This window comes from Pogona vitticeps, chromosome 5, assembly GCF_051106095.1.
Source record: "Pogona vitticeps strain Pit_001003342236 chromosome 5, PviZW2.1, whole genome shotgun sequence".
Taxonomy (NCBI): domain Eukaryota; kingdom Metazoa; phylum Chordata; class Lepidosauria; order Squamata; family Agamidae; genus Pogona; species Pogona vitticeps.
Window position 1 is genome coordinate 4,303,005 of NC_135787.1, and position 26,183 is coordinate 4,329,187.

Genomic DNA, 26,183 nt, shown 5'->3' on the forward strand with positions numbered 1-26,183 from the left:
TTTTTAAAAAAATCAAATTGATTTAAATAAAAAAAGTTTTAATAAAAATGTACATTATCAAAGAAAATTCCTTTCTCTTTTGAAATTTATTTAAAATGGTGATTTGAATCAAATCCACCCTGAAGCGACAGCCTTTAACCATAATAGCAGAGCATTGGTTGTAAGCCTCTCCCAGGGAAGTGTCGAGCCTGGTTTTGTAACTTTCTGGTTTGGGCACTTTGTCGTCAAGGGCCTAATAACTCAGCTTAATCAGGCTTCTGCTTTGAAGACCGCAGAATAGTACCAACTTGTGTACACACTGATCCGATGATTAGATACTGCAAACTGAGATAACAGCCACAATTCAGAAGACCTCTGAACTCAGTTTGCATAGCTTTGAATGGGTTTGCACGCCCTCTCGGCCCTCCCATAATGTTTGCCCTCTCTATCTCATGAAGCCCTGCATTTCAAAAGCCATGGTAGGAGGCAGTTACAGCCAAACAAACAAACAAACAAAAAAACACACCTTTTTCTGTTCCTGGAAGATGAATGTGACTTGAATGAGAAGTCTATTGTAATAGTTTTATTGCTTGTTTGCATATGAGCCCTTTTACAACACAACGGTGTTGCAGATAAATTGAAATAGATTGCAGAGCTAAACCTGGTATCACGTGTTGTATATTTATATCGGAGCAGTTGCGTTAGAGGTTAGGGTTGGAACTTGGGCCCATAGAGATGGGCGTTTTTAATTTTTTTACCACTGCTGGGCGCTTGTCAATCCAAACCTTCCTCTTGTCTTTTTAAAAGGAAATATTAATTTTTATTTATTTATTTAAATTATATCCCGCCTATCTGGTCGGGTCAGGACCACTCTATGCTTTAATGCATTTAACCTATCGTGGTAAGATGAATATGACTCTCTGCTCAAAGAAGAAAGAGTTGTCTAGAATAATGCCTTAAAGCTTTAAAAAGAAAATAAAAAGGCACAAGGTAGGAAACCAAACCGGGGGAAAGTAACAGATAACCAGATACAGCTAGGATGGTTGTTGCCTGTACCCGTTCCTGGTTTTTCTGAAACAGAAAAGGGTTGAGTGGGAACTGAGGTGACCTGCCTTCATTGTTGGGTTAGTGAATGTGAAGAAAAGGGTGTTTGAAGTTTCTCTCCAAAATAAGGATGGAGCCGCGGTGTTGGGAAGGTGGAAGCAATGCTGTCCAAGCAGAAGGAGAATTGGTCCGGTTCTCATTGTCTGTCTGTCTGTCTGTCTGTCTGTCTGTCTGTCTAGCGCAGTACTTCCTTCCTTCCCACAGTGGCCAGCTAGATGCCTCCGGGAAGCCTGAAGCGGGGGGGGGGGGGGGGGAAGCACATCCTCTGCCGTCCGGGACAGGAGCGTTCAACCACCAGTACAAGAGCTGATATGGGTCCCTTCTGAACAGGAGCCATCTTGACGGCTTCTAGCCTGCACGAATTTATAGCAGTCCCAAGTCGGCAGCTTGGCTCCTTCTTGTGGCATGGAAATCCACAGTTCACCTTTAGTGCCGTACGAAGAGCACATTTTAATGTTTTGACGCTCAGCTTGAATGGGTAACTCTGGATTCTACTAAAATGAGACAGAGAAAAAGGTTTCTTGGTCTATGCTTCTCAGATAATGAGACGTTGGGGAATGGGATTGGGGCTTTCGCATTTACGCTGCCGTCGTGCCTCTCCCTCTCTTCGTGAACCCGATAAATTCATTCACAATGCAGTTATGCGGAATTATCCTGCTGCTACATTGAGGGTCTGTAGACCGGAGGGCGAATGGGATACTGGAATTAGAAAAGCCAGACCATAGGATGTCTGTGACCTTTGATGTGCATTCTGATGTAGCAAGAGTGAGTCCCCCCTTCGGGTGTTTGCACCCCAAACTTTGTAGGGCTTTAGAAAGTCAAAGGCAGCTCCTTGTATTTGGCCTAAAGGCAGATGGGCAAGCAGTTCCGTTCCCTCGGGATCCATATCACGAGAGCCCGTCCAGCGTGCGCCCCTTAGCCCTCTCATAGCTGCCTTCTGCACAACTCGAAGCTTCTGAGTTGCCTTCAAGGGCAGTCCAGTGTGCATTGCATGACAGTAGTCCAGTCAGGACATTAGCCTGAACCACTAGGGCCAGTCTGCCCCAACCCAGAATGTCATAGGTAGGTACACCAGCCAAACTGCCAAGGCCATGTCATTTACTCGTGACTTAGTGGGATCAAAGAGTACCCCATACTATGCACTTGCGCTCTCCAGAAAAGTGTGGCCTGCTCTAGAACTTGCTGCAAGATGCCTTCTTATTCGTGGTTGGTAGTTTTAAATATTGCCTTTTAATTATGCTGACCACTGCTGTAGGCTCATAGTTTTCAACTTGAAATGTGGTCTTTCATTGTTGTAAACCACCTTGGGTCCTTTTCAAGGAAAAAAGAGGGATAAAAATGTTTCAAATAAATAAATAAAGCCCTAAGAACTACTTTGCCCCCCAAGACCCCTTTCTTATGCCGTTCTTATTCTTAGGTTTCCATAACAAGGATGGGACCACGAATACATAGGAATCCAAGATGTGTCTAGGCATCCTTCACTCTCGAGAGACTAGGGTAACATGCTCTGTCTGGAGGACTTTGAACAGCGTCTAGTGTGGCTGAGAAGGCCAATTCGAGAGTGACAATCCTTTCCACAATGAAGACAGATACAATCTGTACCCCGTCTAGCTCCCTGATTTTGCTGCTTTTGGGACTGCCTCTTTGCCTCGGCCTGCTGGACAAGGGTCTCTTCAAATTGGGAGAGGCCATGATGCAACGCCTGCCTCCAGGCTGATCGCTCAGAGGTCAAGGTTTCCCATCTGTTGAGCTCCATTCCTAAGGCTTTCAGATCCCGCTTGCAGATCTCCTTGTATGGCAGCTGTGCTCTCCTTCTGGGGCGATTTACCTGCACTCATTCACCATCCAGGAGATCCTTTGGAATCTGACCGTCAGCCATTCTCACAACATGCCCGAGCCAGTGTAGACATAGGAATCCAGGATGATGGGATAATCGGGAAAGCACCATGCAATTCAGAGAGAACTGTCCAGTTCTTTCCCCCCCCCCCCCCCCAAATTCTGTTCTTCTACCCTAATGAGCCTCGTGGTGCAAGGTTTAAACTACAGTACTGAAGTCAAGACTCTGCTCACAACCAGAGTTTCATCCCGATGGCCTCGGGTGACCAGCTCGGGGTTGACTCAGCCTTCCATCCTTCTGAGGTTGGTAAACTGAGGACCCGGCTTACTGATGGCAGTGGGGGTTTAATGCGTAGTCTGCATAATTAAATTCCAAACCAGCCAGAGAATGTTTTAGGCACCGTGGGGTGGTATATAAGCAGCACACTTTGCTTTCCCTGCTCCTCCCAGCATGTTGTAAAAGCAAAGTATCACAACTGCAGGCTCCAAGACTATCAGAGAGGACTTGCCATAATAAATATATTGCTAATGATTTGTTTATTTATTGTGTTATTCCAGCTGTGTCTTAACTGTGTGGTTACCTTTCGTGTTAGAACCAGTTAGACCAAGGATGGGAAGCCACTTTCAGGCACCCAGAAGTTCATACCAAGTTATGGGAGCTTAAGTAACTTGTAGAGAGTAACTTGAGTCCTTGGAGAGACATTCCCCCCACACCTTTTACAATGGGGAAAACCCTGCATGAAAGTATCTGGTAGGGAGCCGGTTTGGCCTCTTGTGGTGGAGGATCTCCACCCTAACATAATATACGGTGTTTCCCGGAAAATAAGACAGGGTCTTATATTAATTCTTGCTCCAAAAAAAACACATTACTGTATGGCTTATTTCCAGGAGATGTTTTATTTTTTCCATGTACAACAATCTACATTTATTCCAATGCAGTCCTGTCTTCTTCTGGTTGCTGCACAAGGGTGAGGTGGGGTTTCACTTAATTGGGGGTTATTTGGGGGATAGGGCTTATGTGACGAGCATCCTGGAAAAAACCCATACTAGTTCTTATTTTCAGGGAAACGGGCATTTCTTACCTCCGTGAATTTTTAAACAGCAAAGAGTAATTCTAGAAAAGAGAAAAGAATCTGCTAGAAAATTCATTTGAGAAGGATTTCGTTCATACTAAAAAAAAGCTGAGAGGGGGGAGAGAAAGGAGGAAATGGAAAACTTTTATTGAACTAGATAGATGTTCTAAGTCTGCAGGTGAACTTTTTAATTTTTGAAGATACTGTATTGGTGTTCTGAGCAAAGGCCAGCTCGAGCGGGTTCTTGCCTGTCTAGTCCTGCCTGCTTGGCCGCCTGGCTTGCTTTAAGAATGAAGTCACGCCTGCCCGGTCAGCTGGTTGACATCCTGCTCTCTTCTGCCCAAAGGGAATGTGTAGCAGCTCCGTTCTTGGATCAAAAAATCTTCTTGGAGGGCTCTAAGGGGAAGGCCAGCACTCAGTCATTCTCTTCCACCACCACCCCCGGCCGCCCCCTGCGAGCATGGCATGACCATAGCATGACCATAGCTTCCTTCTGCGGGCTCAGCATGTTGAGATGTTGTGCGCAAACATGGTTTGGTGACCTTGCGAATGGCAAGGTGGTGCTTTGGTAGCAGCTACACTGCCCACGTTGCATCTGTAATCCAGGTTCCCGGTTCCCATGAGTTGGTAGAGAGGGCGCTCCGATTTCCAGCATGAGAAAAGGTGGAAAGGGGATTTGGCCAACTTGATGGGCGTGATGAAAATGGTTCTAGCAGGAAACCCTTGTTGTTGAAAACGCAAAGACAACCTGACTGGGTGCAGATGCTGATCAAAGGAGAGAAGCCAACTTCTGCAGCTAACTGTTTATTTCCAGATGACAGCCTGTTGCTCTGAGCCTCTCCCCGGCCGGGTTTTTCTTAAACACCATCTCTAATTGTTTTTCCTCTCTCTTTTCAGTTGTAGCCGCCTCCGACAAATTCAGAGCATTCTGACTCAAAGCAGCAAATCTCAACCAGATGGAATCCTGTGCATTTTGGGTAAATGCTTTTAGTTATTAATAATACATTGAGAGCTTTTGTTTGTTTTTTGCAGTGTGCAAACTAAGCTTCTGAACTAGTGAAGTTTCAGAAGTTTCTTTTGTGTGTGAAACACTCGAGGAGTCCGCACATGTAACTCATTCATTACTACATGCTTATGATTTTTTCCTGGAACGGCCACATTTCTTGGATGTATTCTGTTAGCCATCCAGGATGCTTCAGGCGTCTCTCATCATCACAACCAAAAGCAATTAGCCAGGTTTAGAAGACGTAGCTGCAGAGATAGGCCTTAATGTAGATCTTAAGCTGTCCCCCAAGTTTTTGAAGTTTGGTCAGGTGCTTCTGCTGGACCACGTATCCATACTTTGGGAGCTTGCATGCACGGAGCAGTCTTTAATTGGTGAGAGAGTGCTTCTAATGTGGAAAGAATGAGTCTCTGGGCACGGGAGGCTAAACAATACAGCTGGAGTCTTTGGCTGCCTCTGGCAGATTTATCTCTAAATAATTGAAGCAGCACTGCAAAAATTTAAGCAATCCGTTCTGACTTCCTGGACTGTTGTGAGTAACCCTGAGTGTACAGTGGGGGGGGGGGGTTGAGTGTGACTCGTTATTTTTTCCTTTTTATTCCTCTTTTTCTCTCTCTCTCCCTCTGAAGTGTGTTGCTTCGGAAGACTTCTTCCTTATTGCATTTCTGTGTTTTGGGTTGGTAAAGTTAAATGCAGCATATAAGCTGGCACAGAAATAGTGACCCGGGTCCAAGGACAGTCCACACACAAAGGATAAAGATAATTAGATAGGAAAATAACAAGGATCAAATGGATTCACTGGTTGGGCAAAATTGCACCGTTTCTCAAGAACAGCTATCTGCTTGCCATAGTGGTCACAGGATATTATCCATCTCTGAGTCATGGAAAAATCTCTGGGGGTAGGGTGAAAACTGAATAGATGAAGACAGAACAAGACACACGTTAAAAAGCGAATTTTGAATTTCCAGCTCTCTGACTCGGCTGTCTCGTTCTGTCTGGCCCAAAGACCTAATGTGGTCAGTCTACCCATAGTGATTCATGCGGATCTCCACATGTGGTTTTCTTCCAAGTGAAATCTAAGCTCTGCAGAAGGGGCCTAGTCTTGAGTTCTTACTGGGAAGTTGGTGTCCGTTAGCTTAATCCAAAGTAAGAGGAACAGATTGTTTGGATTCCTAAAGTTTGGAGCCATTCAGAGAACAAATACTGTTGGGTGGACAGAAGGCTAGATGGCGACTAAATTAATTCCTTGCTCCCAAAGGAGGTGAATGCTGTGGCATTTGAGCTTGTCTTTCACCATGTGTAGAAATGATTGGTATGCAACTATTCCTTCTTATTTATTTATTTGTTTGTTTGTTTGTTTGTTTGATTTATACCCCGCCCATCTGGTATATTCTATAACTCTGGGCGGCTAACAACAAACATATATACAATTAAAATAATATAAATCCATTAACATCATTGGTGACAAAACATTCCAAAAGATAATAAATAATAGATAGCCAAGAGAAAGGAAGTTAAATGCTGACAGGAGGGAAGGTCTGGATGTAAAGCCATGTTTTTAGTTGAATTTTAAATGTACCCAGCGTAGGGGCCGCGCAAATCTCAGGAGGGAGATTGTTCCAAAGGCGAGGAGCCACCGCCAAGAAGGCCTGGTTTTGAGTCTTTTCCCTCCGGGCCTCCCTCGGCGTCATGCTCCTCAGCCTCACCTCCTGGCTCGTGCGGGTGGTCTGGGTAGATCTTGGTGGGAGCAGGCGTTGTAAGTAAGTATTAAAACTTTGAAGTCGATGTGGAAACGAATGGGCAGCCAATGCAGTCTGGCCAGGGTAGGAGAAATATGCTGGTGTTTTCTCACTCCAGTAAGGAGTCTGGCCGCTGCATTCTGCACCATCTGAAGTTTCCGCATCAACCTCAAAGGCAGCCCCACGTAGAGCGCGTTGCAGTGGTCTAATCTTGAGATTACGAGCGTGTGCACCAACCTAGTGAGCGCCCCCCTGTCAAGGTAGGGCCGCAGCCGGGCGATCCACCAGAGATGGAAATAAGTGGAGCGGACAACCGACGCCACCTGCATTTCCATGGTGAGCATCGGGTCCAGATGTGCTATAGAAATTCCAGCAATTTCTCTTCCTAACTATCTGTGGGAGGAGGGCCTGCATGAGGAAGTGTATTTTAAGTGTTAAAGGACCTGGTTACCGTATTAGAGGCAGAGTGGGGAGATGCACAGTTGCCTAGAAGCAAACTCAGCGGAATATGGTGGAATGTTTTAGGAAGCACAACACGCATCAAAAAACAGTCCTGTGTTTGAGGAGAGTTAGTGACAGACGATCCACCAGCCCTTGCAGCAGGCGTGTCTACCTTCAACAGGCTAGGTAAAGGTTCCCCTTGACATTTAGTCCAGGTGTGTCCGACTCTAGGACGCGGTGCTGATCCCCATATCTAAGCCGTAGAGCCAGCGTTTGTCTGAAGACAGTTTCCGTGGTCATGTGGCCAGCGTGACTAGACACAAAACACTGTGATCTTCCCACCGAGGTAGTACCTATTTATCTACTCTCATTTTTGCATGCTTTCAAACTGCTAGGTTGGCAGGAGCTGGGACAAGCGAAGGGAGCTCAGTCCGTCGCGTTGATTTGATCTTACAACTGCAGGTCTTCTGACCTTGCAGCACAGAGGTTTCTGCAGTTTAACACGCAGCACCACCACGTCCCTGATTCGGGCTAGTCTAATGTATTGCCAATATGAGCCCTGTTATATGCATCGTAATATTATGGATATTGTAATATCAGTATGCATCCACTGGAGCTACGCCGGACCCCCTCCCTGCTTACGTTTAGAAGGCAGCTCAAAACACTGCTTTTTAGGGAGGCCTTTCACCATGACCCTGCTTCATTTATTGTTATACGGGATGTTTATTATGTTGTGGATTGCCCAGAGTCATGCACTGCACTGGTGAGGAAGTACAGATGTTGAATGAATGAATGGATTGATGGATCAATGAATGAATGAATGACAAACAAAAATATTTTTGTTTCCCTGGAAATACCTTGGGCATCCCATCCTAAATTAAAAATCAAGCCAGATGGAGGGTGGCGATGGTGGTGGCGAGACACCAGGTAGGGGTCAACCACGTTTCTAGGCTGTATAAATATTCTGGTTTGTATGACCCGCTTGACTTTGAAAGGTGCCTTAGTGGCCTAGTTCTCCTTCTGCAGCTTTCCCCGAGTCTTCGTCTGGCCCCTGCCTATAAATCTGGATTTGCTGGCAGCCTCTGAGCCGTATCCCAGCATAACCCTGTGTGAAAGCCTGAACTGAACGGTTAGACCGGAAGCTGAGCAGCCCAAGCGCCAGCCGGCTCCGTGGTAGAAGAGGCAGCCAGATGTTAACTGCAATCTGATCCTGAGCGACCGTAACCCTTTCTCAGGAGTTGTGGCCCAATCGAAACGTTGAGAACCGGAGATGTTCTGTTTCTCAGATTTTTATGTCTTTGGGATCATCTGAAATTAATCTATGCTCTTTGCCTCTTTTTTTTAAACTGATAGTCCCCTAAATCTTGCCTGAAATACTACCCCACAGTTCCAGTTCACTTTAGAAAATGGTTTTTTCACCTCTTTTCTTTTCTTGGAGGTGAAATGTTGGGCCACGCTTTTAAAAAGTTCCTCTTCTCTCCTGATTTCTTCCATGTGTGGCATTTCTGTCCCCTTGCTTGGATTGTCTTCCCGCTTGGTTTCTGTTTTATGCCTTGGGCTTCTCCGGGCAAGATCTGGTCTTGTCTGCTTCCAACTTTGCATTCCTTGGGTCGCCTTTTCTGAATCCCAGATCCAAAGTGGGGCTCCATCGCATTTCAGAAATGTTGCAGTCGAGTCAAGATTTTGTGGTTCTGTCCGGCTTCTCCTGTGCCCAGCTCAGATGGCTGAAAAAGACTGCCAGGTTTCCATTTTTTTTTCCAAAACTAGCTGCTTGCTGGTGGTGAGGATGTGTTTCAGTTAACTGGAGGCACAGCTCTTGCACGGAGTGGTGTGAATGGTGAAAAGTGCCTTATATTGACTTGTAGGCCATTCATCCATCTTGCTCAGTGTTGTCGGCTGTCACCGTGAGCAGCTCTCCAGAGATTCTTTCCCAGTTCTGCCTGGAGATGGACTGAACTCAGAAGGATGGGAATCATGAAGTTTTGCAGGCAGAGTTTCACATTTCCACTGATCTGTGCTACCCTCTGGGGAATCTGGCCATTAAAAGAAATTCTTTGAGCGATGAACTTATTTCTGTGGGTTGTTGTTGTTTACTCGTTAAGTCATGTCCGACTCTTTGTGACCCCATGGACCAGAGCTCGCCAGGCCCTCCTGTCTTCCACTGCCTCCCGAAGTTGGGTCAACTTCATGTTGGTCGCTTCGGTGACCCTGTCCAGGCATATCGTCCTCTGTCGTCCCCTTCTCCTCTTGCCTTTACACTTTCCCATCATCTGCATCTTTTCCAGGGAATCTTCTGTTCTCATGAGATGGCCAAAGGATTGGAGCCTCAGCTTCAGGATCTGTCCTTCCAGTGAGCACTCAGGGTTGATTTCCTTCAGAATGGATAGGTTTGTTCTCCTTGCAGTCCAGGGGACTCTCAAGAGTCTCCTCCAGCACCACAGTTCAAAAGCATAAATTCTTTGGAGGTCAGCCTTCTTTATGGTCCAGGTCTCACTTCCATAAGTCAATACAGGAAAAACCATAGCTTTGACTATGCAGACCTTTGTCGGCAAGATGATGTCTCTGCTTTTTAAGATGCTGTCAAGGTTTGTCATCGCTTTCCTCCCAAGAAGCAGGTGTATTTTAATTTTGTGGCTGGTGTCACCATCTGCGGTGATCATGGAGCCCAGAAAACTAAAATCTGTCACTGCCTCCATATCTTCCCCTTCTATTTGCCAGGAGGTGATGGGACCAGTGGCCATGTTCTTAGTTCTGTGGGTACACTTATGCAACTAAACCAGTGAACCTCTTTGTTGTTGAATTTTGTGCTCGAGAGTAATGTATGCTGCATACACCTTGGAAAGATAAAAGACTGAGTCAGCCTTGAGCCGGCTCCCTGGCATTGAAGTATCATGCCACAAGCGGGTCTACGTGACGTGGCAGTTTCTCCGGCAAAAGTATGAGTATAATTGTTGTTTTGCTGCCTCAGCATGAATCACCCCGAGGTAGGATTCTTCTACCGACAGCCACGTTATGCAGGAGCAGAGGTTATTTCTTAGAGACCTGTCAACCTGGCAATCATTCCAGGATTTCTGCTATAATTCTTATGAGCCTATGTTTAATCACAAAGCCTGCCACCAAAGAATTGGGTCACCAGATTAGTTTATTAGGAAGCTTCCATCGTCAGCATATCAGTTAGAGAGAAATAATGTTGTAGAGGCAGAGGCATAAAATGGAATTATTAAGAAAGCCTTCCCAAATCCTACTGGGGCAGCCCCATCATTTAGAATCTGTTGTAACCTGGTTTTCTCCACCACCCTCGGGGGGGGGGGGAGGAATTAAGTCACTGGGGAGATAGGTAGCAAATATTTGAACACAAGGATCCTGTGAATCAGAGAGGCAAAGGGAAGAGGAGTAGACAGTCGTCTCTGTTGAAAGAGACCTGAAACACTAATTAACTGAACAACTTGTAAGAAACTTGTTGGTGAATGTAGTCAGATCAAGAGGAAACATGTACAGTAAGACCCCCATATGGTCTGGTAATTGATTCCAAGACCCCGTGGATACTGAAAACCGTGACTGAATGCAGCATGGTACAAGGTGGGGGGAGAAAACATTTAGTTTACATGCATTAACAGAACTGGCAACTAGATGGCACCAGAGACCATGGTATGTATTCTTTATTAACAAGTATTCATAGCACAATAGGGACGTGGTGGCACTGTGGGCTAAACCACAGAAGCCTGTGCTGCAGTGTCAGAAGACCAGCAGTCGTAAGATCGAATCCACGTGACGGAGTGAGCTCCCATCGCTTGTCCCAGGTCCCGCCAGCCTAGCAGTTCGAAAGCATGCGAATGCAAGTAGATAAATAGGGACCACCTCGGTGGGAAGGTAACAGCGTTCCGTGTCTAAGTCGCACTGGCCACATGACCACGGAAGCTTGTCTATGGACAAAACGCTGGCTCTATGGCTTGGAAACGGGGATGAGCACCGCCCCCTAGAGTCGAACACAACTGGACAAAAATTGTCAAGGGGAACTTTTACCTTTACCTTTTTTATTCATAGCACGGTTTCTGTCTCCCTCTATTGGTCGGTTCTGGTAATACATGTGAAAATAGGTTTTTCTGGATTTTTTTTTTTAATTATATGTTCAGACCATGGATAAGTAAAACAGCGGATACAGATCCCATGGAGACAGGGGGTCTACTGTAGAAGGAAACAGGAATGGCCAAGATCATCTTCTAAAGCTGCGTAGTCTTGATCCACATGGGAATATAGGTTCATGCTCATGAAACTGTTACCTGAGTCTGACTAGCCCTCAACGCATGGATCTTCCTATCTGTCCCCTTATCTTTATAACCAGTATGCAGGGTGGCGTGCTGATGGCCCTGATAGAGCACAACTCTTTTGGATTGTAGACAAGGCAGAGAGCTCTGAGTCAATAAGGAAAACTGTTTTATGCCTGAAAGGAAGGAAGGAAGGAATGGGTTAAAGCAGTGGTTCCCAACCTTGGGTCCCCTGATGTTCTTGGACTAAATCTCCCAGAAGCCTTCAGCCATGAGCTGTGCTAGCTAAGATTTCTGGGAATTGTAGTCCAATCTGGGGACCCAAATTTGGCAACCTCTGGTTTAACATCTGGATCAGGAATATGGATTGGATTATTTGTGCACAGTGAGGCAATATTACAGTGACTCTTTTGATCAAGTATGTAAATCAGTTTTATCATCCTGTTCTCTTCTACTCTCTCGTCACCAGGAGCACCTTTCCCTTCAAAAATGTTTTTTTTTCCGCCCCAGGGCTTGCTTAGATGACCTTGGTATCCCTGTTCCAAACTCTGTGTCTGCCTTCAGATTACTGTTATCTGCAAAGGGATTTTTGAAGTAATCCCCAGTTGCCCCAAACGATGTAGCGGCTAGAGGTCATTTGAGAGAAGCAGTCTGAAGTCTTTCTGGTGGGGTGCCTGGTACGGGAATGGTTTGAGGACTGACTATGTGTACATAAATGCACACAGAGTCCTTCTGTTTTAGACTGCTTCTGCACCCTAGTGTCACTGCATCAATTGTCTAGTCACTGTTTCTAAAGTCACTTTTTTTGCTTCTGAAAAGGGGCTGTGTTTTTTTTATTTAGCTCCCTTTTCCATCCGTTAAGGGCACCTCAATACACTGGAACAGTTGGAACCCCAGCAGCTTCTGTGTTTTTAGGCTGCAAAGTGGCCATACCTGGAGGATTCTGGGAGTTGCAGTCCAGAAACACCCATCTCCACAGCCTCTGCACCCAGGATAACCTGAATGTCTGGACAGGGTTTTGTAGGGTTGGCTAGTTTTTTTCCAGGTCCGTGACCCTCTCCCCTGACGTCCACAGAGGACTACGTTCCTGCCTCACCACTTAAATGGAAGGACAGATGGACCGTCACCCGGGAACTCCGATGGCCTCGGATGCAGATTCTGTCCCTTCAGTGGGGAGGAACATAGTTAGGGTTATGGATGCTTTTCAGATGCATGTTGGAGCAGAAGAAAACTTAGAACTTAATCCAGCCAGCTTACATTGCATCCTGGAGGGTGGGTGCCCCTGGAGGTTTCAAGCTGCTTGCTTGAAATGGAAGAGAGGTATCTAGTTAGTCCTTAGGGTCAGCCTAGACGCTGCATATGCAGATGTAGTTGACATTTTCTCCTCTTTATTTATTTATTTTTTTAAAAAAGCCATAGAATGCCATTTAGAGCCAGCCTCAGGAGGTTCTCCATGAGGGATGGGGTGGCCGGCTTATCCTTTTGCTCATCTATCATCTTGCATCCGAAAGCCGCTTCCTCCAGACTCTTTTCTCTCTGTGTGGGAAAAAGCAGACAGAATCCCCCTAGGAGAAGAACAGGCGAGGAGGTAAATCTTGAGTGCAGGAGCAGCTGGTGGGAAAGGTTTAAACATCCCAAAGTTTAAAAAAAATTAAAAGCAAAGTTTGTGCCTGAGAGCACAACCTCCTGCCTTAAAAAATGTGTGACACTTACATGCATATGTGTATTGCGCAGAGTTCAGTGCATAGCTGTCAAGAAAGTATCTTGAACCAACACTTTCTTTATTGTGATGGCACTACTGTATACTGTAATGTTCCAACTGCATGTGTTACGATGGATGCAAACTCCAAGTATCTCTCTGGTCCAGAAAGAGCTGAGTGCCAATATCATAATGGGCAGTTGCGAAAAAAATAAAATATTTTTGAGAGAATGAAAACATAGATCCCATTTAATCTACTGCTGCATGGGCCAACTGGAGTACTTGGCTTAAACATGCAAGTCGAATGTGCTTTCTTACTGGGCTTGGAAATACAGTTGACTGGCTGGTCAAAGTGCAGTTCATTTCCCCACTGAACAGCTGATCCACCCCTTCCATCAGGCAGGCGCTTGGAGGTCGCACCCGGAGGGAGTGGAACAGACAGGGTGCTCCTGCTGCTGAGTGGCACCGGCTGGAGGGGAGATGGGGCACCAAACCACAGACCAGCTGTTTGGCCGGGAAATGGACTGCGCTGCCAAACCAGCTTGTCTCTACTAGCGCTTATAGGGTCAGTGAAGTAGGTCTCCTGTTTTAGCTGTGGTCACACTATTTAGCAAGTCAGAAATACGGTTTTATAGATGCCATTAATGCAGCTTCAGGGTTTTCCTTTGTTTAAAAAAATAATTGTGTTGATCCCCGTAGTTGTGGGTGGGTATCTGTGAGTCTTCATGCTGTCTTGCTAATGTTTGAGCCTCATCCTGTTTTCAATGAGGTCTTGACATTGGTTTTCATCAAATATGACTTGTCGTTTAGATTTTGAGGTACCTTAAAGACTGCCGTTTCCTGCCAAGGTGTAAGAGACTGGAGAGGAAGCGGTCGTGATATTTCTACGTTGCAGTCATTTCCTCATTATAATTGGTCATCCTGAGATTTGGAAGCCATGGGTTAATCATTTCCAGGCGTCGCTGTGTTAGCCTCACATGGCAAGAACAGCAGGATCTTGGGTCCCACTGAAAGATTAACACATTTTTATTGGTGGAATGCATTCTGTTTTTTTCAAGTGAGAACAGAGAAGTTATTTCCCCAGGAACCTAATGCATGTATCTGTCTCCTCCTCCTCCAGGAATTGATAGTCGATACAACGAAGGCTGCCGCGAGCTGGCCAATTACCTTCTCTTTGGCTTGTATAACCAGAGCAACAATGACTTTGAGAAATCAGGATATCCGGAAGAAGTCCTTGATGGTAAGGCAGAAGCATTGCTGTGCCCTCTCGGAAGCCAAGGGTGCTGCTGTGCTCCTTCTACCTTGGATAGGGCCTCCTCCCAACTCTCAGGGCGCGCTCCATGTAAAAAGGAAGCAAAGTGGTGTCCGGCTCACGGTTTCCCCACTTGGATTGTGTAGGTATCCACAATTCTGATTGGTAGAAACAGCCACCCGTATTTTGTGGTGGGCAAGAGAAGAGAGTCTGTGAGCGTCACACTCTTGTTTTCCTTGGAGCCTCTGGCCCTGAGTGGCTTGCCAAAACACAGCAGAGAAGGTGTTTCTGTCCCCTTTGGCTGACTCTCGATAATTCATACAAAAGGCCAGACTTGGCTTGCAAGACTGTCTATAAACGGTCCAGCTGCTCAACCTGTGAGCTGTTTCGATGACCTTGGACAAAGTCTCCCCTACATCAGCTGTCTTGTTTCCTCCATCTGTGGTTCGATCATGGTTGTGTGAATGTCATCTGGGATTCTTCAGTTGATGCTGTTTCATGGCTGTCACTTTGTCTTAGATCTATTTCAGAAAACAATTGTAGGAAAGTGCATTTTATCTCTTGCCCTTCTTGATACCCAAGGGAGGAGGTGTCCTGCGAGGGCTTTGGGAGGTGGTGCTTCCTTTGTTCCTTTTTCATTTTTTTTGTATTTTTTTGTTTGAAAATGCCAGGCAGGCTCTGTCTGACACATTACTTACCAAAGCTATTCTAGACCCATTTTCAGCACAAGAGTTGGGAGAAAGTTTTAAGTAAATCAAAGGACTGTTATGTTATTATGTTATGCATTACAAGGACAAGCAAGTTATTATTTCGAAACTTAACAGCACCTACTTCTTTCTGATTTAGTTACCTTTCTCTAAATCTTGACTTCTGTTCTCCTACAGACGTGATCCTACTGATAAAGCCGGACAGCGTCCATGTCTACTGCAACCCTGTGAACTATAACTACCTTTTGCCATACGTTGCATTTTGGAGGAACCTGCACTTCCATTGCCTGACTGAAAATGAGGTGAGCCAACGAGCAGTAAACGTGGAAGACAATTAAAAAAAAACAATTGAAACCTTCCTACATGTAGGAGTTGTGGCTGTTTGAGCTTCCTGGGACAGATCTTGGGTTGATGGTCTCTTGTCTCTGGATGACCCTTGGGATGACCCGACCGTAGCCATCCTACTGTCTCCAGGACCGAATTAAACACACGGAAGAGAAGAGAACAATGAGCTTCCTGACTCTCCGTTTGACCCTGTGTCTGTTTACTAGGAAGCTGCCCACTCGTTCAGTGTAGTTTGTTCCTGAGTTAGCCTGTGCTTGTTGTTACATTAGGGTGATGATAATTAGAGCAAGGCACACCGAGGCTCTTGCCTGTGGTTGGTTTACCGTTCTTGGCATTTTGGATTCTTTTGTGAGGAAAGGAAAAAAAGGGTACTAATTTTTGTCTTGTCTAATGATTAGGCTGCAGTTCTTAGACAAATCTATAGCGATGGCTGCCGAAGAAACGGCTGCACTGGTTTTGTATGGGATCTTTCTGTTGCGTGGTTGCCGGATCAGAATTCCCTGGTTGGTGCATTAGGAACTCCCTCGCTTGAAAGAGCCTGGCCTGCCAAAATACCGTATTTTTCGCTCCATAAGACGCACCTTTCCATAAGACGCACCAATTTTTTAGAAGAAAACAGGAAAATATAATCTGTTTTCTTCGCTCCATAAGACGCACAGACTTTCCACCCCCCCTGTTTTATGAGAGAAAAGTGCGTCTTATGGTGCGAAAAATACGGTAACTGCCAAAATGCTCCCCCACTTGCAGTCTGAACATGATGGATTAGAGAAAGACTAATGGATCTGTTCGATGAAAGCAGCTGTGTAGGTGTCTCCATTATCTTAAGTGTTACCTCCCTGTATTTGCATATCTTCTGCCACAGTCTGGATTATCCGGCTCTTGACTAGAGACTCCCTTGAAACCACGCAGAGCATATTCCTGGGCAGTCTAGCAGTGGCGGAACCCCTGCTCTGTGTCTCTGTTCTTGGGAAGCCATGAGAAAAAAAGGGGGGGGGAGTGGCCATAATTCAACATGAATCTTCTTGCTGTTTTGAAGTTGGGTTGGTAATTTCCTGTGTGCTGTATGGATGTGTCCTCCGAAATCCGGGGGGGGGGAGGGAGTGGTATGCACCTAGAGTGGGTGGAAGACATGCTATGGGAGGAGATTGAAATGATGGATCTTGTTAAAAAACAACAGCAGCAGCAGCAGCAGCAACAACAACAACAACAACAACAACAACAACATTAGTGCTGGGAGATTTCAGTACCATTTTGTCTTTGTTCTGGCTTATGGGTTTCTGAATGAAACAAAGAGTTCTACTAACTAAGTTTATTAAAACCGGAGGAAAAAGTAGGACAACTAGAAGTTGGTGGACTTGTAGAGGAAGGAGGCCCTGAAGCAGCCTCTCTTAATCCTATGTTGTTGTATAATCCGTGTTAATTGTAGGGGAGTTGTGTTCCAGATGAGGGAGGACAGTAACTGCAGTGATGTTTCTTCTTTTGTACATCACTAAACTGGGACTCACGTTGCATTGAGCCATGCTGATTTGTGCAGCGTCTATTGGATCCGGCCCCTTCTGCCTCCCCTTTTGGCAACAGATATTTTTTCAAGTGGGCTGGCTGGGTAATGCGAATACTTACACAATAAAGATGAGCTTTTCCAAGAGTTTTTGGTGTCCATGAAATAGATATTGCCTGCGTGGTAATCATGAGATTGAAGTGGCGAGCTCTTATGAAGAATCTTCCAGCACTGCCGTCCAAATCAATGGCAGGCTCTTTTCCATTTCCCCCGGAGTGGTGAAAGCTTCCCCCCCCCCCTTTTAATGCAAGAAAATGGACAGGGTTAGTAAAATAATATCTGCTTTACTATAGAATTGGGCAATGTTCGCACTGCCTTGTTTTGAACAGTTTCAAATTGCCCAGAACTCCAAGTCCTAGTTTCCAAAAGATTAGATAATAAGGCTTTGCATGACAGTATAGAGCTAACCCCTTCTCCGCAGCTTCCATTTCGCCCTTGCGATAATCATGGGACAGAGCGCCGGAGGGGCCTGTTTCAGACTTAACTGGGAGAGAATGGTGCTCAGCACCAAGGTCTTGTGCGATGGAGGCCCCGTGGGCGGCAGCATGGCTGACTTTAATTCATTGCTACCATTTCAAGACACGGCAGCCCTTTCTGGAAATCAGCAAGGATTGGTTAGCCACATTGATCGCCGTGCGTTTAGAGAACCATGCATAAAATGGTCCACGTGCGGTGCTTTTTCAGTATTCCAAGGGCTTCTCTGACATTGTCCTGGCCATTCCTGCAACAGCTGTGAGGGTAGATCCAAGGGATTATATTTCACAAAAACCGTTCTGGTTCATATGGAATTATAGAGGATAACATTTTTTTTGTAAAAACTCACAGACTGGTTTCTATAAAGCTCTTAGTTTCCCTACAAGTCCACCACTTAGGATAGAAGCAACCTTCTTTTGATTTGCATTTCCAACATTTGTTGGAGGTACTTTGATGTATTTCCGATCATTTTTCAGGTGTCCTATGCCATCTATAGAACGTCTTATACACCTTTTCTTTGTAACGAATTGCTTTTGTTAGCTTAATGTTACCTTCCCATGTTTGTGACCATGACTTTTAAGTTGTGGCCCACCTTTTGGGCCTATTTTATCATACATTCTTTAACTTATTTCATATTGTGAGGGTCAGGAGTCCCTTTGAACTGCGGCACAGATGCTTAGCCGTAGGGCAGTGGAACCCGCATCAGGAAGGGAGCCAAATCCCACCCCCCACCCCTGCACAGACCTTCATGGGCCAGATCAGGTCACGGGACAAACTGAGTGATATCTTCAGAACCCTATTGGCCAAGGACCAGGTTTCGCCCTGGTTTCCCAGAGGGGGACAAGTTGAGGAGGAGCAATGCACAGTCCACGCTCACCCTCCAACAGACAGATCCCCACCCTGTAAACTGGCATGCGCTTGAACCGTCTGAGTGTAGGTCTGACCCCCTTCCCTGCCCAGGGGTAGTGCACAAATCAAAGAGTGCTCCAGTGTTGTGAGCTCATGGAAGGCCACGCATGCCATGACACAACACCCTGTGGCATACACTGAGGTGCAGCGTGTATGTGCACTGTGGAGGGGAGAGAACCAGGACAACGCAAAGCTTTGCCTGGCCTCCTGTAAAACGTTCCACAAGTGATATGGACCTTATGAACATGGACTGTTTCTGAATTAAAATTCCGACTGTCCCAGTAGAACGATAGGCTCAACCAAGCAGTGGGGAATCAATGCAATATGGGGGAAATCAACACGATATCATTTTTCTCACACACAAGGGAAAACATTTGAAGATTTCTTCTTTGATTAGGTGGATAAAGCAACTGGAGAATTCAAAAATGTAGATTTTTCTGCCAGACTGGCAACAAGGATTAATTGGATCTTGCATTGGCCGTATTTTTTGACTTAATCTGATAATAACATGACCGGTGTGATTTTCCAAATCTTTGCGCCGCTTCCATGCTGGTCATCTTAAAATGTTTTCCCCTCCTCCATCTGATTCTTTAGTATGAAGATGAAGAGGCTGCCGAAGAGTTCAAAATTTCCAGCTTCGTAGACATGGTTCGTGACTGCAGTCGGATCGGCATTCCCTTTAGCTCACAAGGTAGGTTTCAAAACCAAAGTAGCGCCTCCAGGGAAGGAAGTCGTGGCTCTGTATAGTCACCTCTAGAACTGCCCCGGTTCCATATACATAAACTCTAGCCGACTGGTTTGCAAGGTGGGCTTAAATGGTGAAAACCCAGATTCAGGTCCTTGCTTAGACAGGCATCTGATGCCAATGTTGACAAGGAGCCTTGTGGCACAGTGATTAAAGTGCAGTACTGCAGCCGAAACTCTGCTCACAACCCGGGTTCAATCCTTGATAGCTACTTCGAGGCTCACTCACCCTTCCATCCTTCTGAGGTTGGTAAATTGAGTACTGAGGGTTGGGGGGAAGGCTTGCTGAGGGTTGGGGGGAAGGCTAGCCTGCATATTTAAATTGTAAATTTATTTAAATATGCAAGTTGTAAACCACTCAGAGAGTACTTGGGAGCGGTATAGAAGCAGCACCCTTTTTTGACTTCAGTGATCCTTCATTAAAGATCCTTGTTCCCTGTGAGCAGTGGATCAACATGGTGGTTACGTCGCTGTGAGGAAGTGATTATAAGTCATCAGAGCTCATACTAAAATATATCTCTAAATCTCTGAGGTGCCACAATATTGTATTTTTGTTGCACATTTTAGAAATGAGTAATTGGGGACCCCCTCCCAAGTCATTTGAGTTAGTCATCGTGTGTTGTTGTTAATGGACTAATGAAGATATCCTCTATGCCTTCCTTATATAAAGCCTCTTTTATTCAGGGAAAGAAACAGCCCTCTTCTTGTTATGCAGGTTTCCCTTTTTAGAACATAAAAGATTGGACTCCAGTTTCCTGTGCATGACTCAGAGCCAGGAGAGAAAGCAGAACAGTCTTGATTTGTTTTTGCTGAAAATAACCCACTTATGGGATGCTGCAAGAAAGCGGCAACTCTCTTGCTTTTAATTCCGACTTTTAAAGAAGCCATTCTGGAAAGAGCACAACATGTGACAACCCCATGCATCGTAGGCGTTGCGGCAATAGGCTTTCCTTGGTGGAGACTCTTCTGTGTAACGCCACTTAATCAGCACCCGTCTATTATTTCTTTGCTTCTCGTATCAAGGCATTCCCTTGGTCTCAAGAGAAGACTTTTGGGTATTCTTGAGTGAAATCAGTTGTCACGTTTTTTTTGTAACGGTGAGAAGCATGATTGGAGTTTGTTGCATCAGCTCAGCCAAAAACTCTGCCGAACCCTGAGGGTTTCTTTTCAGTACATAGACATTTGAGAGTAGAAGAGACCGAGCTTCTCTTTTGCCTTGCACGGCCTTTTAACTTTATACCCATGACCCGGATGCTTAACCAGATTTAAAACAGGTCATTATGAATCATTTGCTTCAGAGCTGAGACTCTTCTAGTTCACTGGTTTTTTGGTTTGTGGTCCTTCACTCCTGGTGTCATCTTTTCTCACATGGTTCTTTAGACTTTAAGGCAACAGAGAGCAAAAATGCCATACGGCTCCACTTTGCCAGATAGGCAGAGAAGGAGGAGGAGAAATGGAGGCATGATATTGTCGTGTCTGGGTGTCAGCTGGTCCAAACCGATACAGCATCTTTGTCCGGATCATGCAGCATTTCTCTTTGGTTGGACATTTTTGCCACTTACAGAGATACGATACGACTGTCATGAAGAAAGGGTTGCTCTTTTTCATTAGAAAGCCTTGGAAAGGGCCTTTAAGATAGGAGTCATAAGATAAAACATGGTTGTCCAAAAATAACAAAAGAGAATGGCAGATGCAGTAAACAATTGCTCTTTTATTGCATTGAGGAAAGTGTTTTTCTCTATCAGATTTAGTATATAGGCTGTTTTCTTCTAAGGCAGTGGTTCCCAACCTTGGATCACCCAGGTGTTCTTGGACTACAATTCCCAGAAGGCCTTTAACCACCAGCTGTATTGGCCGGGGTTTCTGGGAGTTGCAGTCCTGGGTGACCCAAGGTTGGGAACAATGGCTGTAAAGCAAAGGTGATAAACCTTTGCTGAGCCAGATGTTTTAGACTACAACTCCCAAAGTCCTATGTTGCTGGCAGTGCAGGCGCAGGATTCCGGGAGTCCAAAACATCTGTAGTGCCAGAAAACTTCACTGCCCCTGTTTTAAGGAACAAATCTGACATGAAGTAGAATTAGATGGTCCATGGGGTGCTATCCAGTTCTGATCGTCTTCTCTGCCACATCTTTTTTTGATCTTCATTTTTCTTAACTCGGGGAGAACATTTCCTGTTTTATTATTGCACTTACATCAGCCTACTTGAGTGGCTTTATCATCTTTAATGAAGAAGAGTTTTGGTCTCCACTTGATTACCTTGTCACGTGTGTTCACGCTTGCATGCCGTCATTTTCCTCGTACTTACACATTGCCCGGGTTTATAGGCTGAAAGGCTGCCTCAAGCAAAATGCAAACAAAGCTCAAGGATCTATAGAAGCCAATCTTCCTCTAATATTCTGAGTGTGCTCTTTTATCCTAACCTGAAAGGATCAAAGAAACACTTGACTCATCGGCAGGTTTGCAGTGCAACACTTCTGAAGGGAAGGAGAATTATTTCGAACATTTTAATTTGTTTTTAATTTTCACCAGTATTTCATATATGTCCTTATAATTTTAAATGTTGCAGCGGTCTGATAATGAATAAAGAAAGAAAGGTCAAATGAACCAACAGAACTCCAGCAATAAGGGAAACTTAATCTGGAGGAAAATATGAATTTTTGTTGTCTTTCACTTGAAAATCACGGTGGTGAGGTTGTTTGAGAAGGACAGAGAAATGAGATTCCTTGCCCGGTCCTCAAAAATGATGGTTTGTTTCCCTTCAGGGCATCTGCAGATCTTTGACATGTTTGTTGTCGAAAAGTGGCCGATAGTGCAGGCTTTTGCCCTAGAAGGAATAGGGGGAGATGGCTTCTTTACGATGAAATACGAGGTAAGGGCTTAAGGTTTGTTGCGCTAAATAATGCTCCCTCTGTGATGTCTCCTGGAAAGTGGACCAGAACGATGTGAGGGGAAAGGGTCAGCTCATCTTCCTAGTCTTACAATATTCTGGAATAGTACAGCATATTTGATTATTTTCCAGTGCCCCTTAACATTGGCCAAAATCCTGTTGCTTAGTAGAGTAAATGGTACTAAAATAGGCCCATTGATTCAATGGTGAATCAACTCCTCTATAAGTTCCAGTGATTCAAATGGTCTGCTCTAATTGTGACTTTCTTCTGCATGGTAGGTTTCAATTAGAGTAGGCCTATTAGAATCAGTGGAACCTATGGGGGAGTTGACTCACTAGATCTCCACTGTTTCATTGGGCCTACTCAGATATGACTTACGCTGCTGAGCAACTGGATTTTGGCCTTTGAACCTTTGCGTCTCTCTAGCCTTCTTTAGTGATTCTGGATGAAATGCTCTTCCGTCTTACCTTTTGCATCATACTCTTTGTGCAGGTTTTTTTTTTACCTTTGGAGCTTGTGCAAGGGCACATTCACTACTCTCTTATGTATGTGGTAGCTCATGTGCTTGTGCAATAACAAGCAAGGGATTGTGTGACAGCTCCATAGGCCGGGCATTGCCAATGGAATTAAACCAGGGGGTGTAAGTATTAGGAATCCTGGCTTCCCTTCTTAAAAGCAAGTCTTGGGGGGAAAGAATAAAAGAAATCAGGATTTGCTGCTATTTTTCAAAACGATTTGTACAGTTATAGTTCAGTTCTGTGAACTGCTAGAAAGGTTTCTAGTGGGCCTAAAATGGGAAGATATGCATAAAATAGTTCCTTGCAAGGCAACTGGGTGCTCAGTAACTCACTGCCACCTCTTGTTCATGGTACTGGTCTGTAGACAATCTAGCATATTGTTTATACTGGCATTTAAAAGGCCCTGTGTAAATGGAGATTTTGCAATGCAGCGTTGCTTCTTTTGAGATGGAACGTAAACAGCCTCTCTTTATAAGCCTTCAGTTGCAGCTCTTTTCTTTATGTGTGTTTCTGTGAATCCACAGCATCCTAGCACCGCTGGCTTGGTCATTCTTAGTAACTGCTTGGCGCTCCCTAAGTTCCAGCTTCCATTAGGGTTTTGGGAACAGGGAGGATAAAACCCCCCTCTGCGTTCATGCTCCTTCCAACACTTTTCCTTTCTCTTGCAGTTAATGGACGTCAGTGTGGATCTGTGGAAAGCTTATAGCAAAATGGATCCTGTTTCTTTGGAGAACTTGCTTTATGAGGTAATGTGGCAGTTATGTGTTTGCCTCCTGGGAATCCCCCCCCCCCGCAGAAAGCAAGCCAGAAAGCGTGGGATTAAAGGCATATGTGCAGTTGCGGGATGGGGAGGGGAGGGCTGCCTGCCACAATTGCACATGGCGCCACATGCTGTACTTGGCCGAGCTTCCTTTTCTAAACGTCCTCCAAACTAAAATGATTTGCCACAGAGCATCATTGAGTGAAGTGCTTTAGAACAGTCGTCATCCAATTTCCTATCATCGGAGAACCCGGGGATGTTAGGCGGAGTGGCGGCGGAATAATAATAATTAATAATAGTGTGCTGCCCATTCAGTTTTGACTTACGGCGACCCTTTTCGAGGGTTTTCCAAGAAGAGAATACACAGAAGCAGGGTTTACCGTTTCCTTCTTCCCAGGCCCCACGGGGACGGTGCAGCTTACCTATCAATATTATAAAAACATACATAAGAAATAAAACACGTCTGCCAGCTAGCTTTGTCCGCATGTGGCGAAGCTTGACTTCCCACCAGGAAGCTTTGCAAGAATACCATGGTTCCATGGAATGCACAGCCCTCCCCACATGCTGTATGGTGGCCCTGGCCCCGTTCACATGTCATAAGAAACTTGGGATGTGTGCAACATTCCCTCTAAGCTGTGCGCCGCTGTGTCCCCCTCCACACAGTGTCCCTGCCCCTCTGTGCCCCCACAGCGAGTGTTTCCAGCCCCTTTGGTTCCGTTCGGGGGGGGGGGGAGTCATGCGCGTGAGGGACGGAGCCCCACCTGGGGCGGGGGGTGAAAAACAGAGGGAACGTTGACTTCATGTAGCAGGAAGTAGCCCTAGACTTTTGCACCTGGAACTTTGCTTCTGCTTTAGTCCAGTTGGCAAGGAGGAGCTTCGGAAGCTTTTCTCTCTTCCGTTCGCTCTGCGTCCAAATTTTACCTGTTCAGCGTTAAACCCTAAGTCCTAAACTTCGATTCTTTTTAATGGTTTGGAACCATACGGTTTCATAACCCACCTTTTGAAATGGCTTCGGAGAAACAGACTGGAGATTCCGACCAGTTTGTAGAATTCAGAGTAATCAACAAATTATTGTCAATTGAAAAGGAAAGTGTGAGAGACCCCAAAAGCTTCTTGCATTTCTTCTCTACTATGGCAAACCATGGTTTGTCATAATCTTTGAAGTCGCTCTGTGTGACCCTTGAAGCTTTCTCGTTACCCACAAAGAAGGAAGTCACACATAATTTGTGACTAAAACCCACTCCTTCTCTCGCAACCTCAGCAAACATTCTTGATGTTAGTTTATGGAGAAATGATGGGTGGGATCACATCTGCATGATTCCCTCTGTTGCAGCTTTATCCCCTTCTGCTTCCTGGGATGTGGTGGCCTGTGTGGGTTGTTTTTTTTTTAATTGCTTTTGTAAATCTAGGTATGATAAAGCAATAAAGGGCTGTTCTAAATGAGGTTGGAAAATGGGCTTAGGCTGACACCTGGTGGCCGCTGGTTGAATTGCTCTACAGCTGCCTCTCTCTTTTTTTCGTTTTGAACCAACCCCTGTGCCTACAGAGCGGTTTTGATGCCTTTATGGCAGGCACACATGCCTGAAAGGTAGTTGTGCAGGAACAGCAGGTACATATTGTGTAGCAGTAAGAAACCGGAGCCTGTTCCTTCCTCAAATGTTTTTTTCTGGTTTGCTGAAACCTAACTGTATGAATTCTTTATCAGCCATGCAGTTCTGGGTAGCTGTGCCACTGGAGGAGGCTCTGTATTGCGTGTCAGAGAAAGAGGTGGAAAGTAGATGGAGGAAAGATTTTTTAAAAAACAGGGACTATGAAGAGCAGGGTGTGAAATGAATTGTTAATGCAATCTCTGTCGAGTAGAAAAATAACAATTCAGTGTACTAGGACTAATGGATATTTGATGGCATTATGAATAGCCTTTTAATAATAATAATACTTTTGTGCAAAGATGGACATGATAAAGGACAAAAATGGGAGGGACCTAACATAAGTAGAAGACATCAAGAAGAGGTAGCAAGAATACAGAGGAATTACACCAGAAAGATCTGGATGTCCTAGACAACCCAGATAGTGTGGTTGCTGACCTTGAGCCAGACATCCTGGAGAGTGAAGTCAAGTCGGCCTTAAAAAGCATGGCTAACAACAAGGCCAGTGAAGGTGATGGCATTCCAGTGGAACTATTTAAAATCTTAAAAGATGGCGCTGTTAAGGTGCTACAGTCAATACGCCAGCAAATTTGGAAAACTCAGCAATGGCCGGAGGATTGGAAAAGATCAGTCTACATCCCAATCCCAAAGAAAGGCAGTGCCAAAGAATGCTCCAACTACCATACAATTGCACTCATTTCACACACTAGCAAGGTTGTGCTCAAAATCCTCCAAGGCAGGCTTCAGCAGTATGTGGACTGAGAACTCCCAGAAGTACAAGCTGGATTCCGAAGGGGCAGAGGAACTAGAGATCAAATTGCTAAAACATGCGCTGGATTATGGAGAAAGCCAGAGAGTTCCAGAAAAATATCTACTTCTGCTTCATTGACTATGCGAAAGCCTTTGACTGTGTGGACCACAGCAAACTATGGCAAGTTCTTAAAGAACTTCAACTATGGAGGTAGTGACATATTTTATTTTCCTGGGCTCCATGATCACTGCATATGGTGATAGCAGCCACAAAATTAAAAGAATCTGCTTCTTGGGAGGAAAGTGATGACAAACCTCGACAGCATCTTAAAAAGCAGAGACATCACCCTGCCGACAAAGGTCCACATAGTCAAAGCTATGGCTTTTCTAGTAGTGATGTACAGAACTGAGAGCTGGACCATAAAGAGGGCTGACTGCCTAAGAATTGATGCTTTTGAATTGTGGTGCTGGAGGAGGCTCTTGAGAGCCCCCT

General features: G+C 45.2%; 1 protein-coding gene across 2 annotated transcripts in view; it reads left to right on the forward strand.

The window, feature by feature from the left end:
• The window catches only part of DNAAF9 (dynein axonemal assembly factor 9), a 92,170-nt gene that overhangs the window by 12,758 nt on the left and 53,229 nt on the right, over positions 1–26,183 (forward strand). For both annotated transcript variants that reach the window (XM_073002138.2, XM_073002140.2), the window contains exons 2-7: positions 4,890–4,969; positions 14,260–14,379; positions 15,276–15,400; positions 18,979–19,075; positions 21,891–21,997; positions 23,203–23,280. In XM_073002138.2, coding sequence (XP_072858239.2) covers positions 4,890–4,969; positions 14,260–14,379; positions 15,276–15,400; positions 18,979–19,075; positions 21,891–21,997; positions 23,203–23,280 — 607 coding nt within the window. The remainder of the gene's footprint in view (positions 1–4,889; positions 4,970–14,259; positions 14,380–15,275; positions 15,401–18,978; positions 19,076–21,890; positions 21,998–23,202; positions 23,281–26,183) is intronic.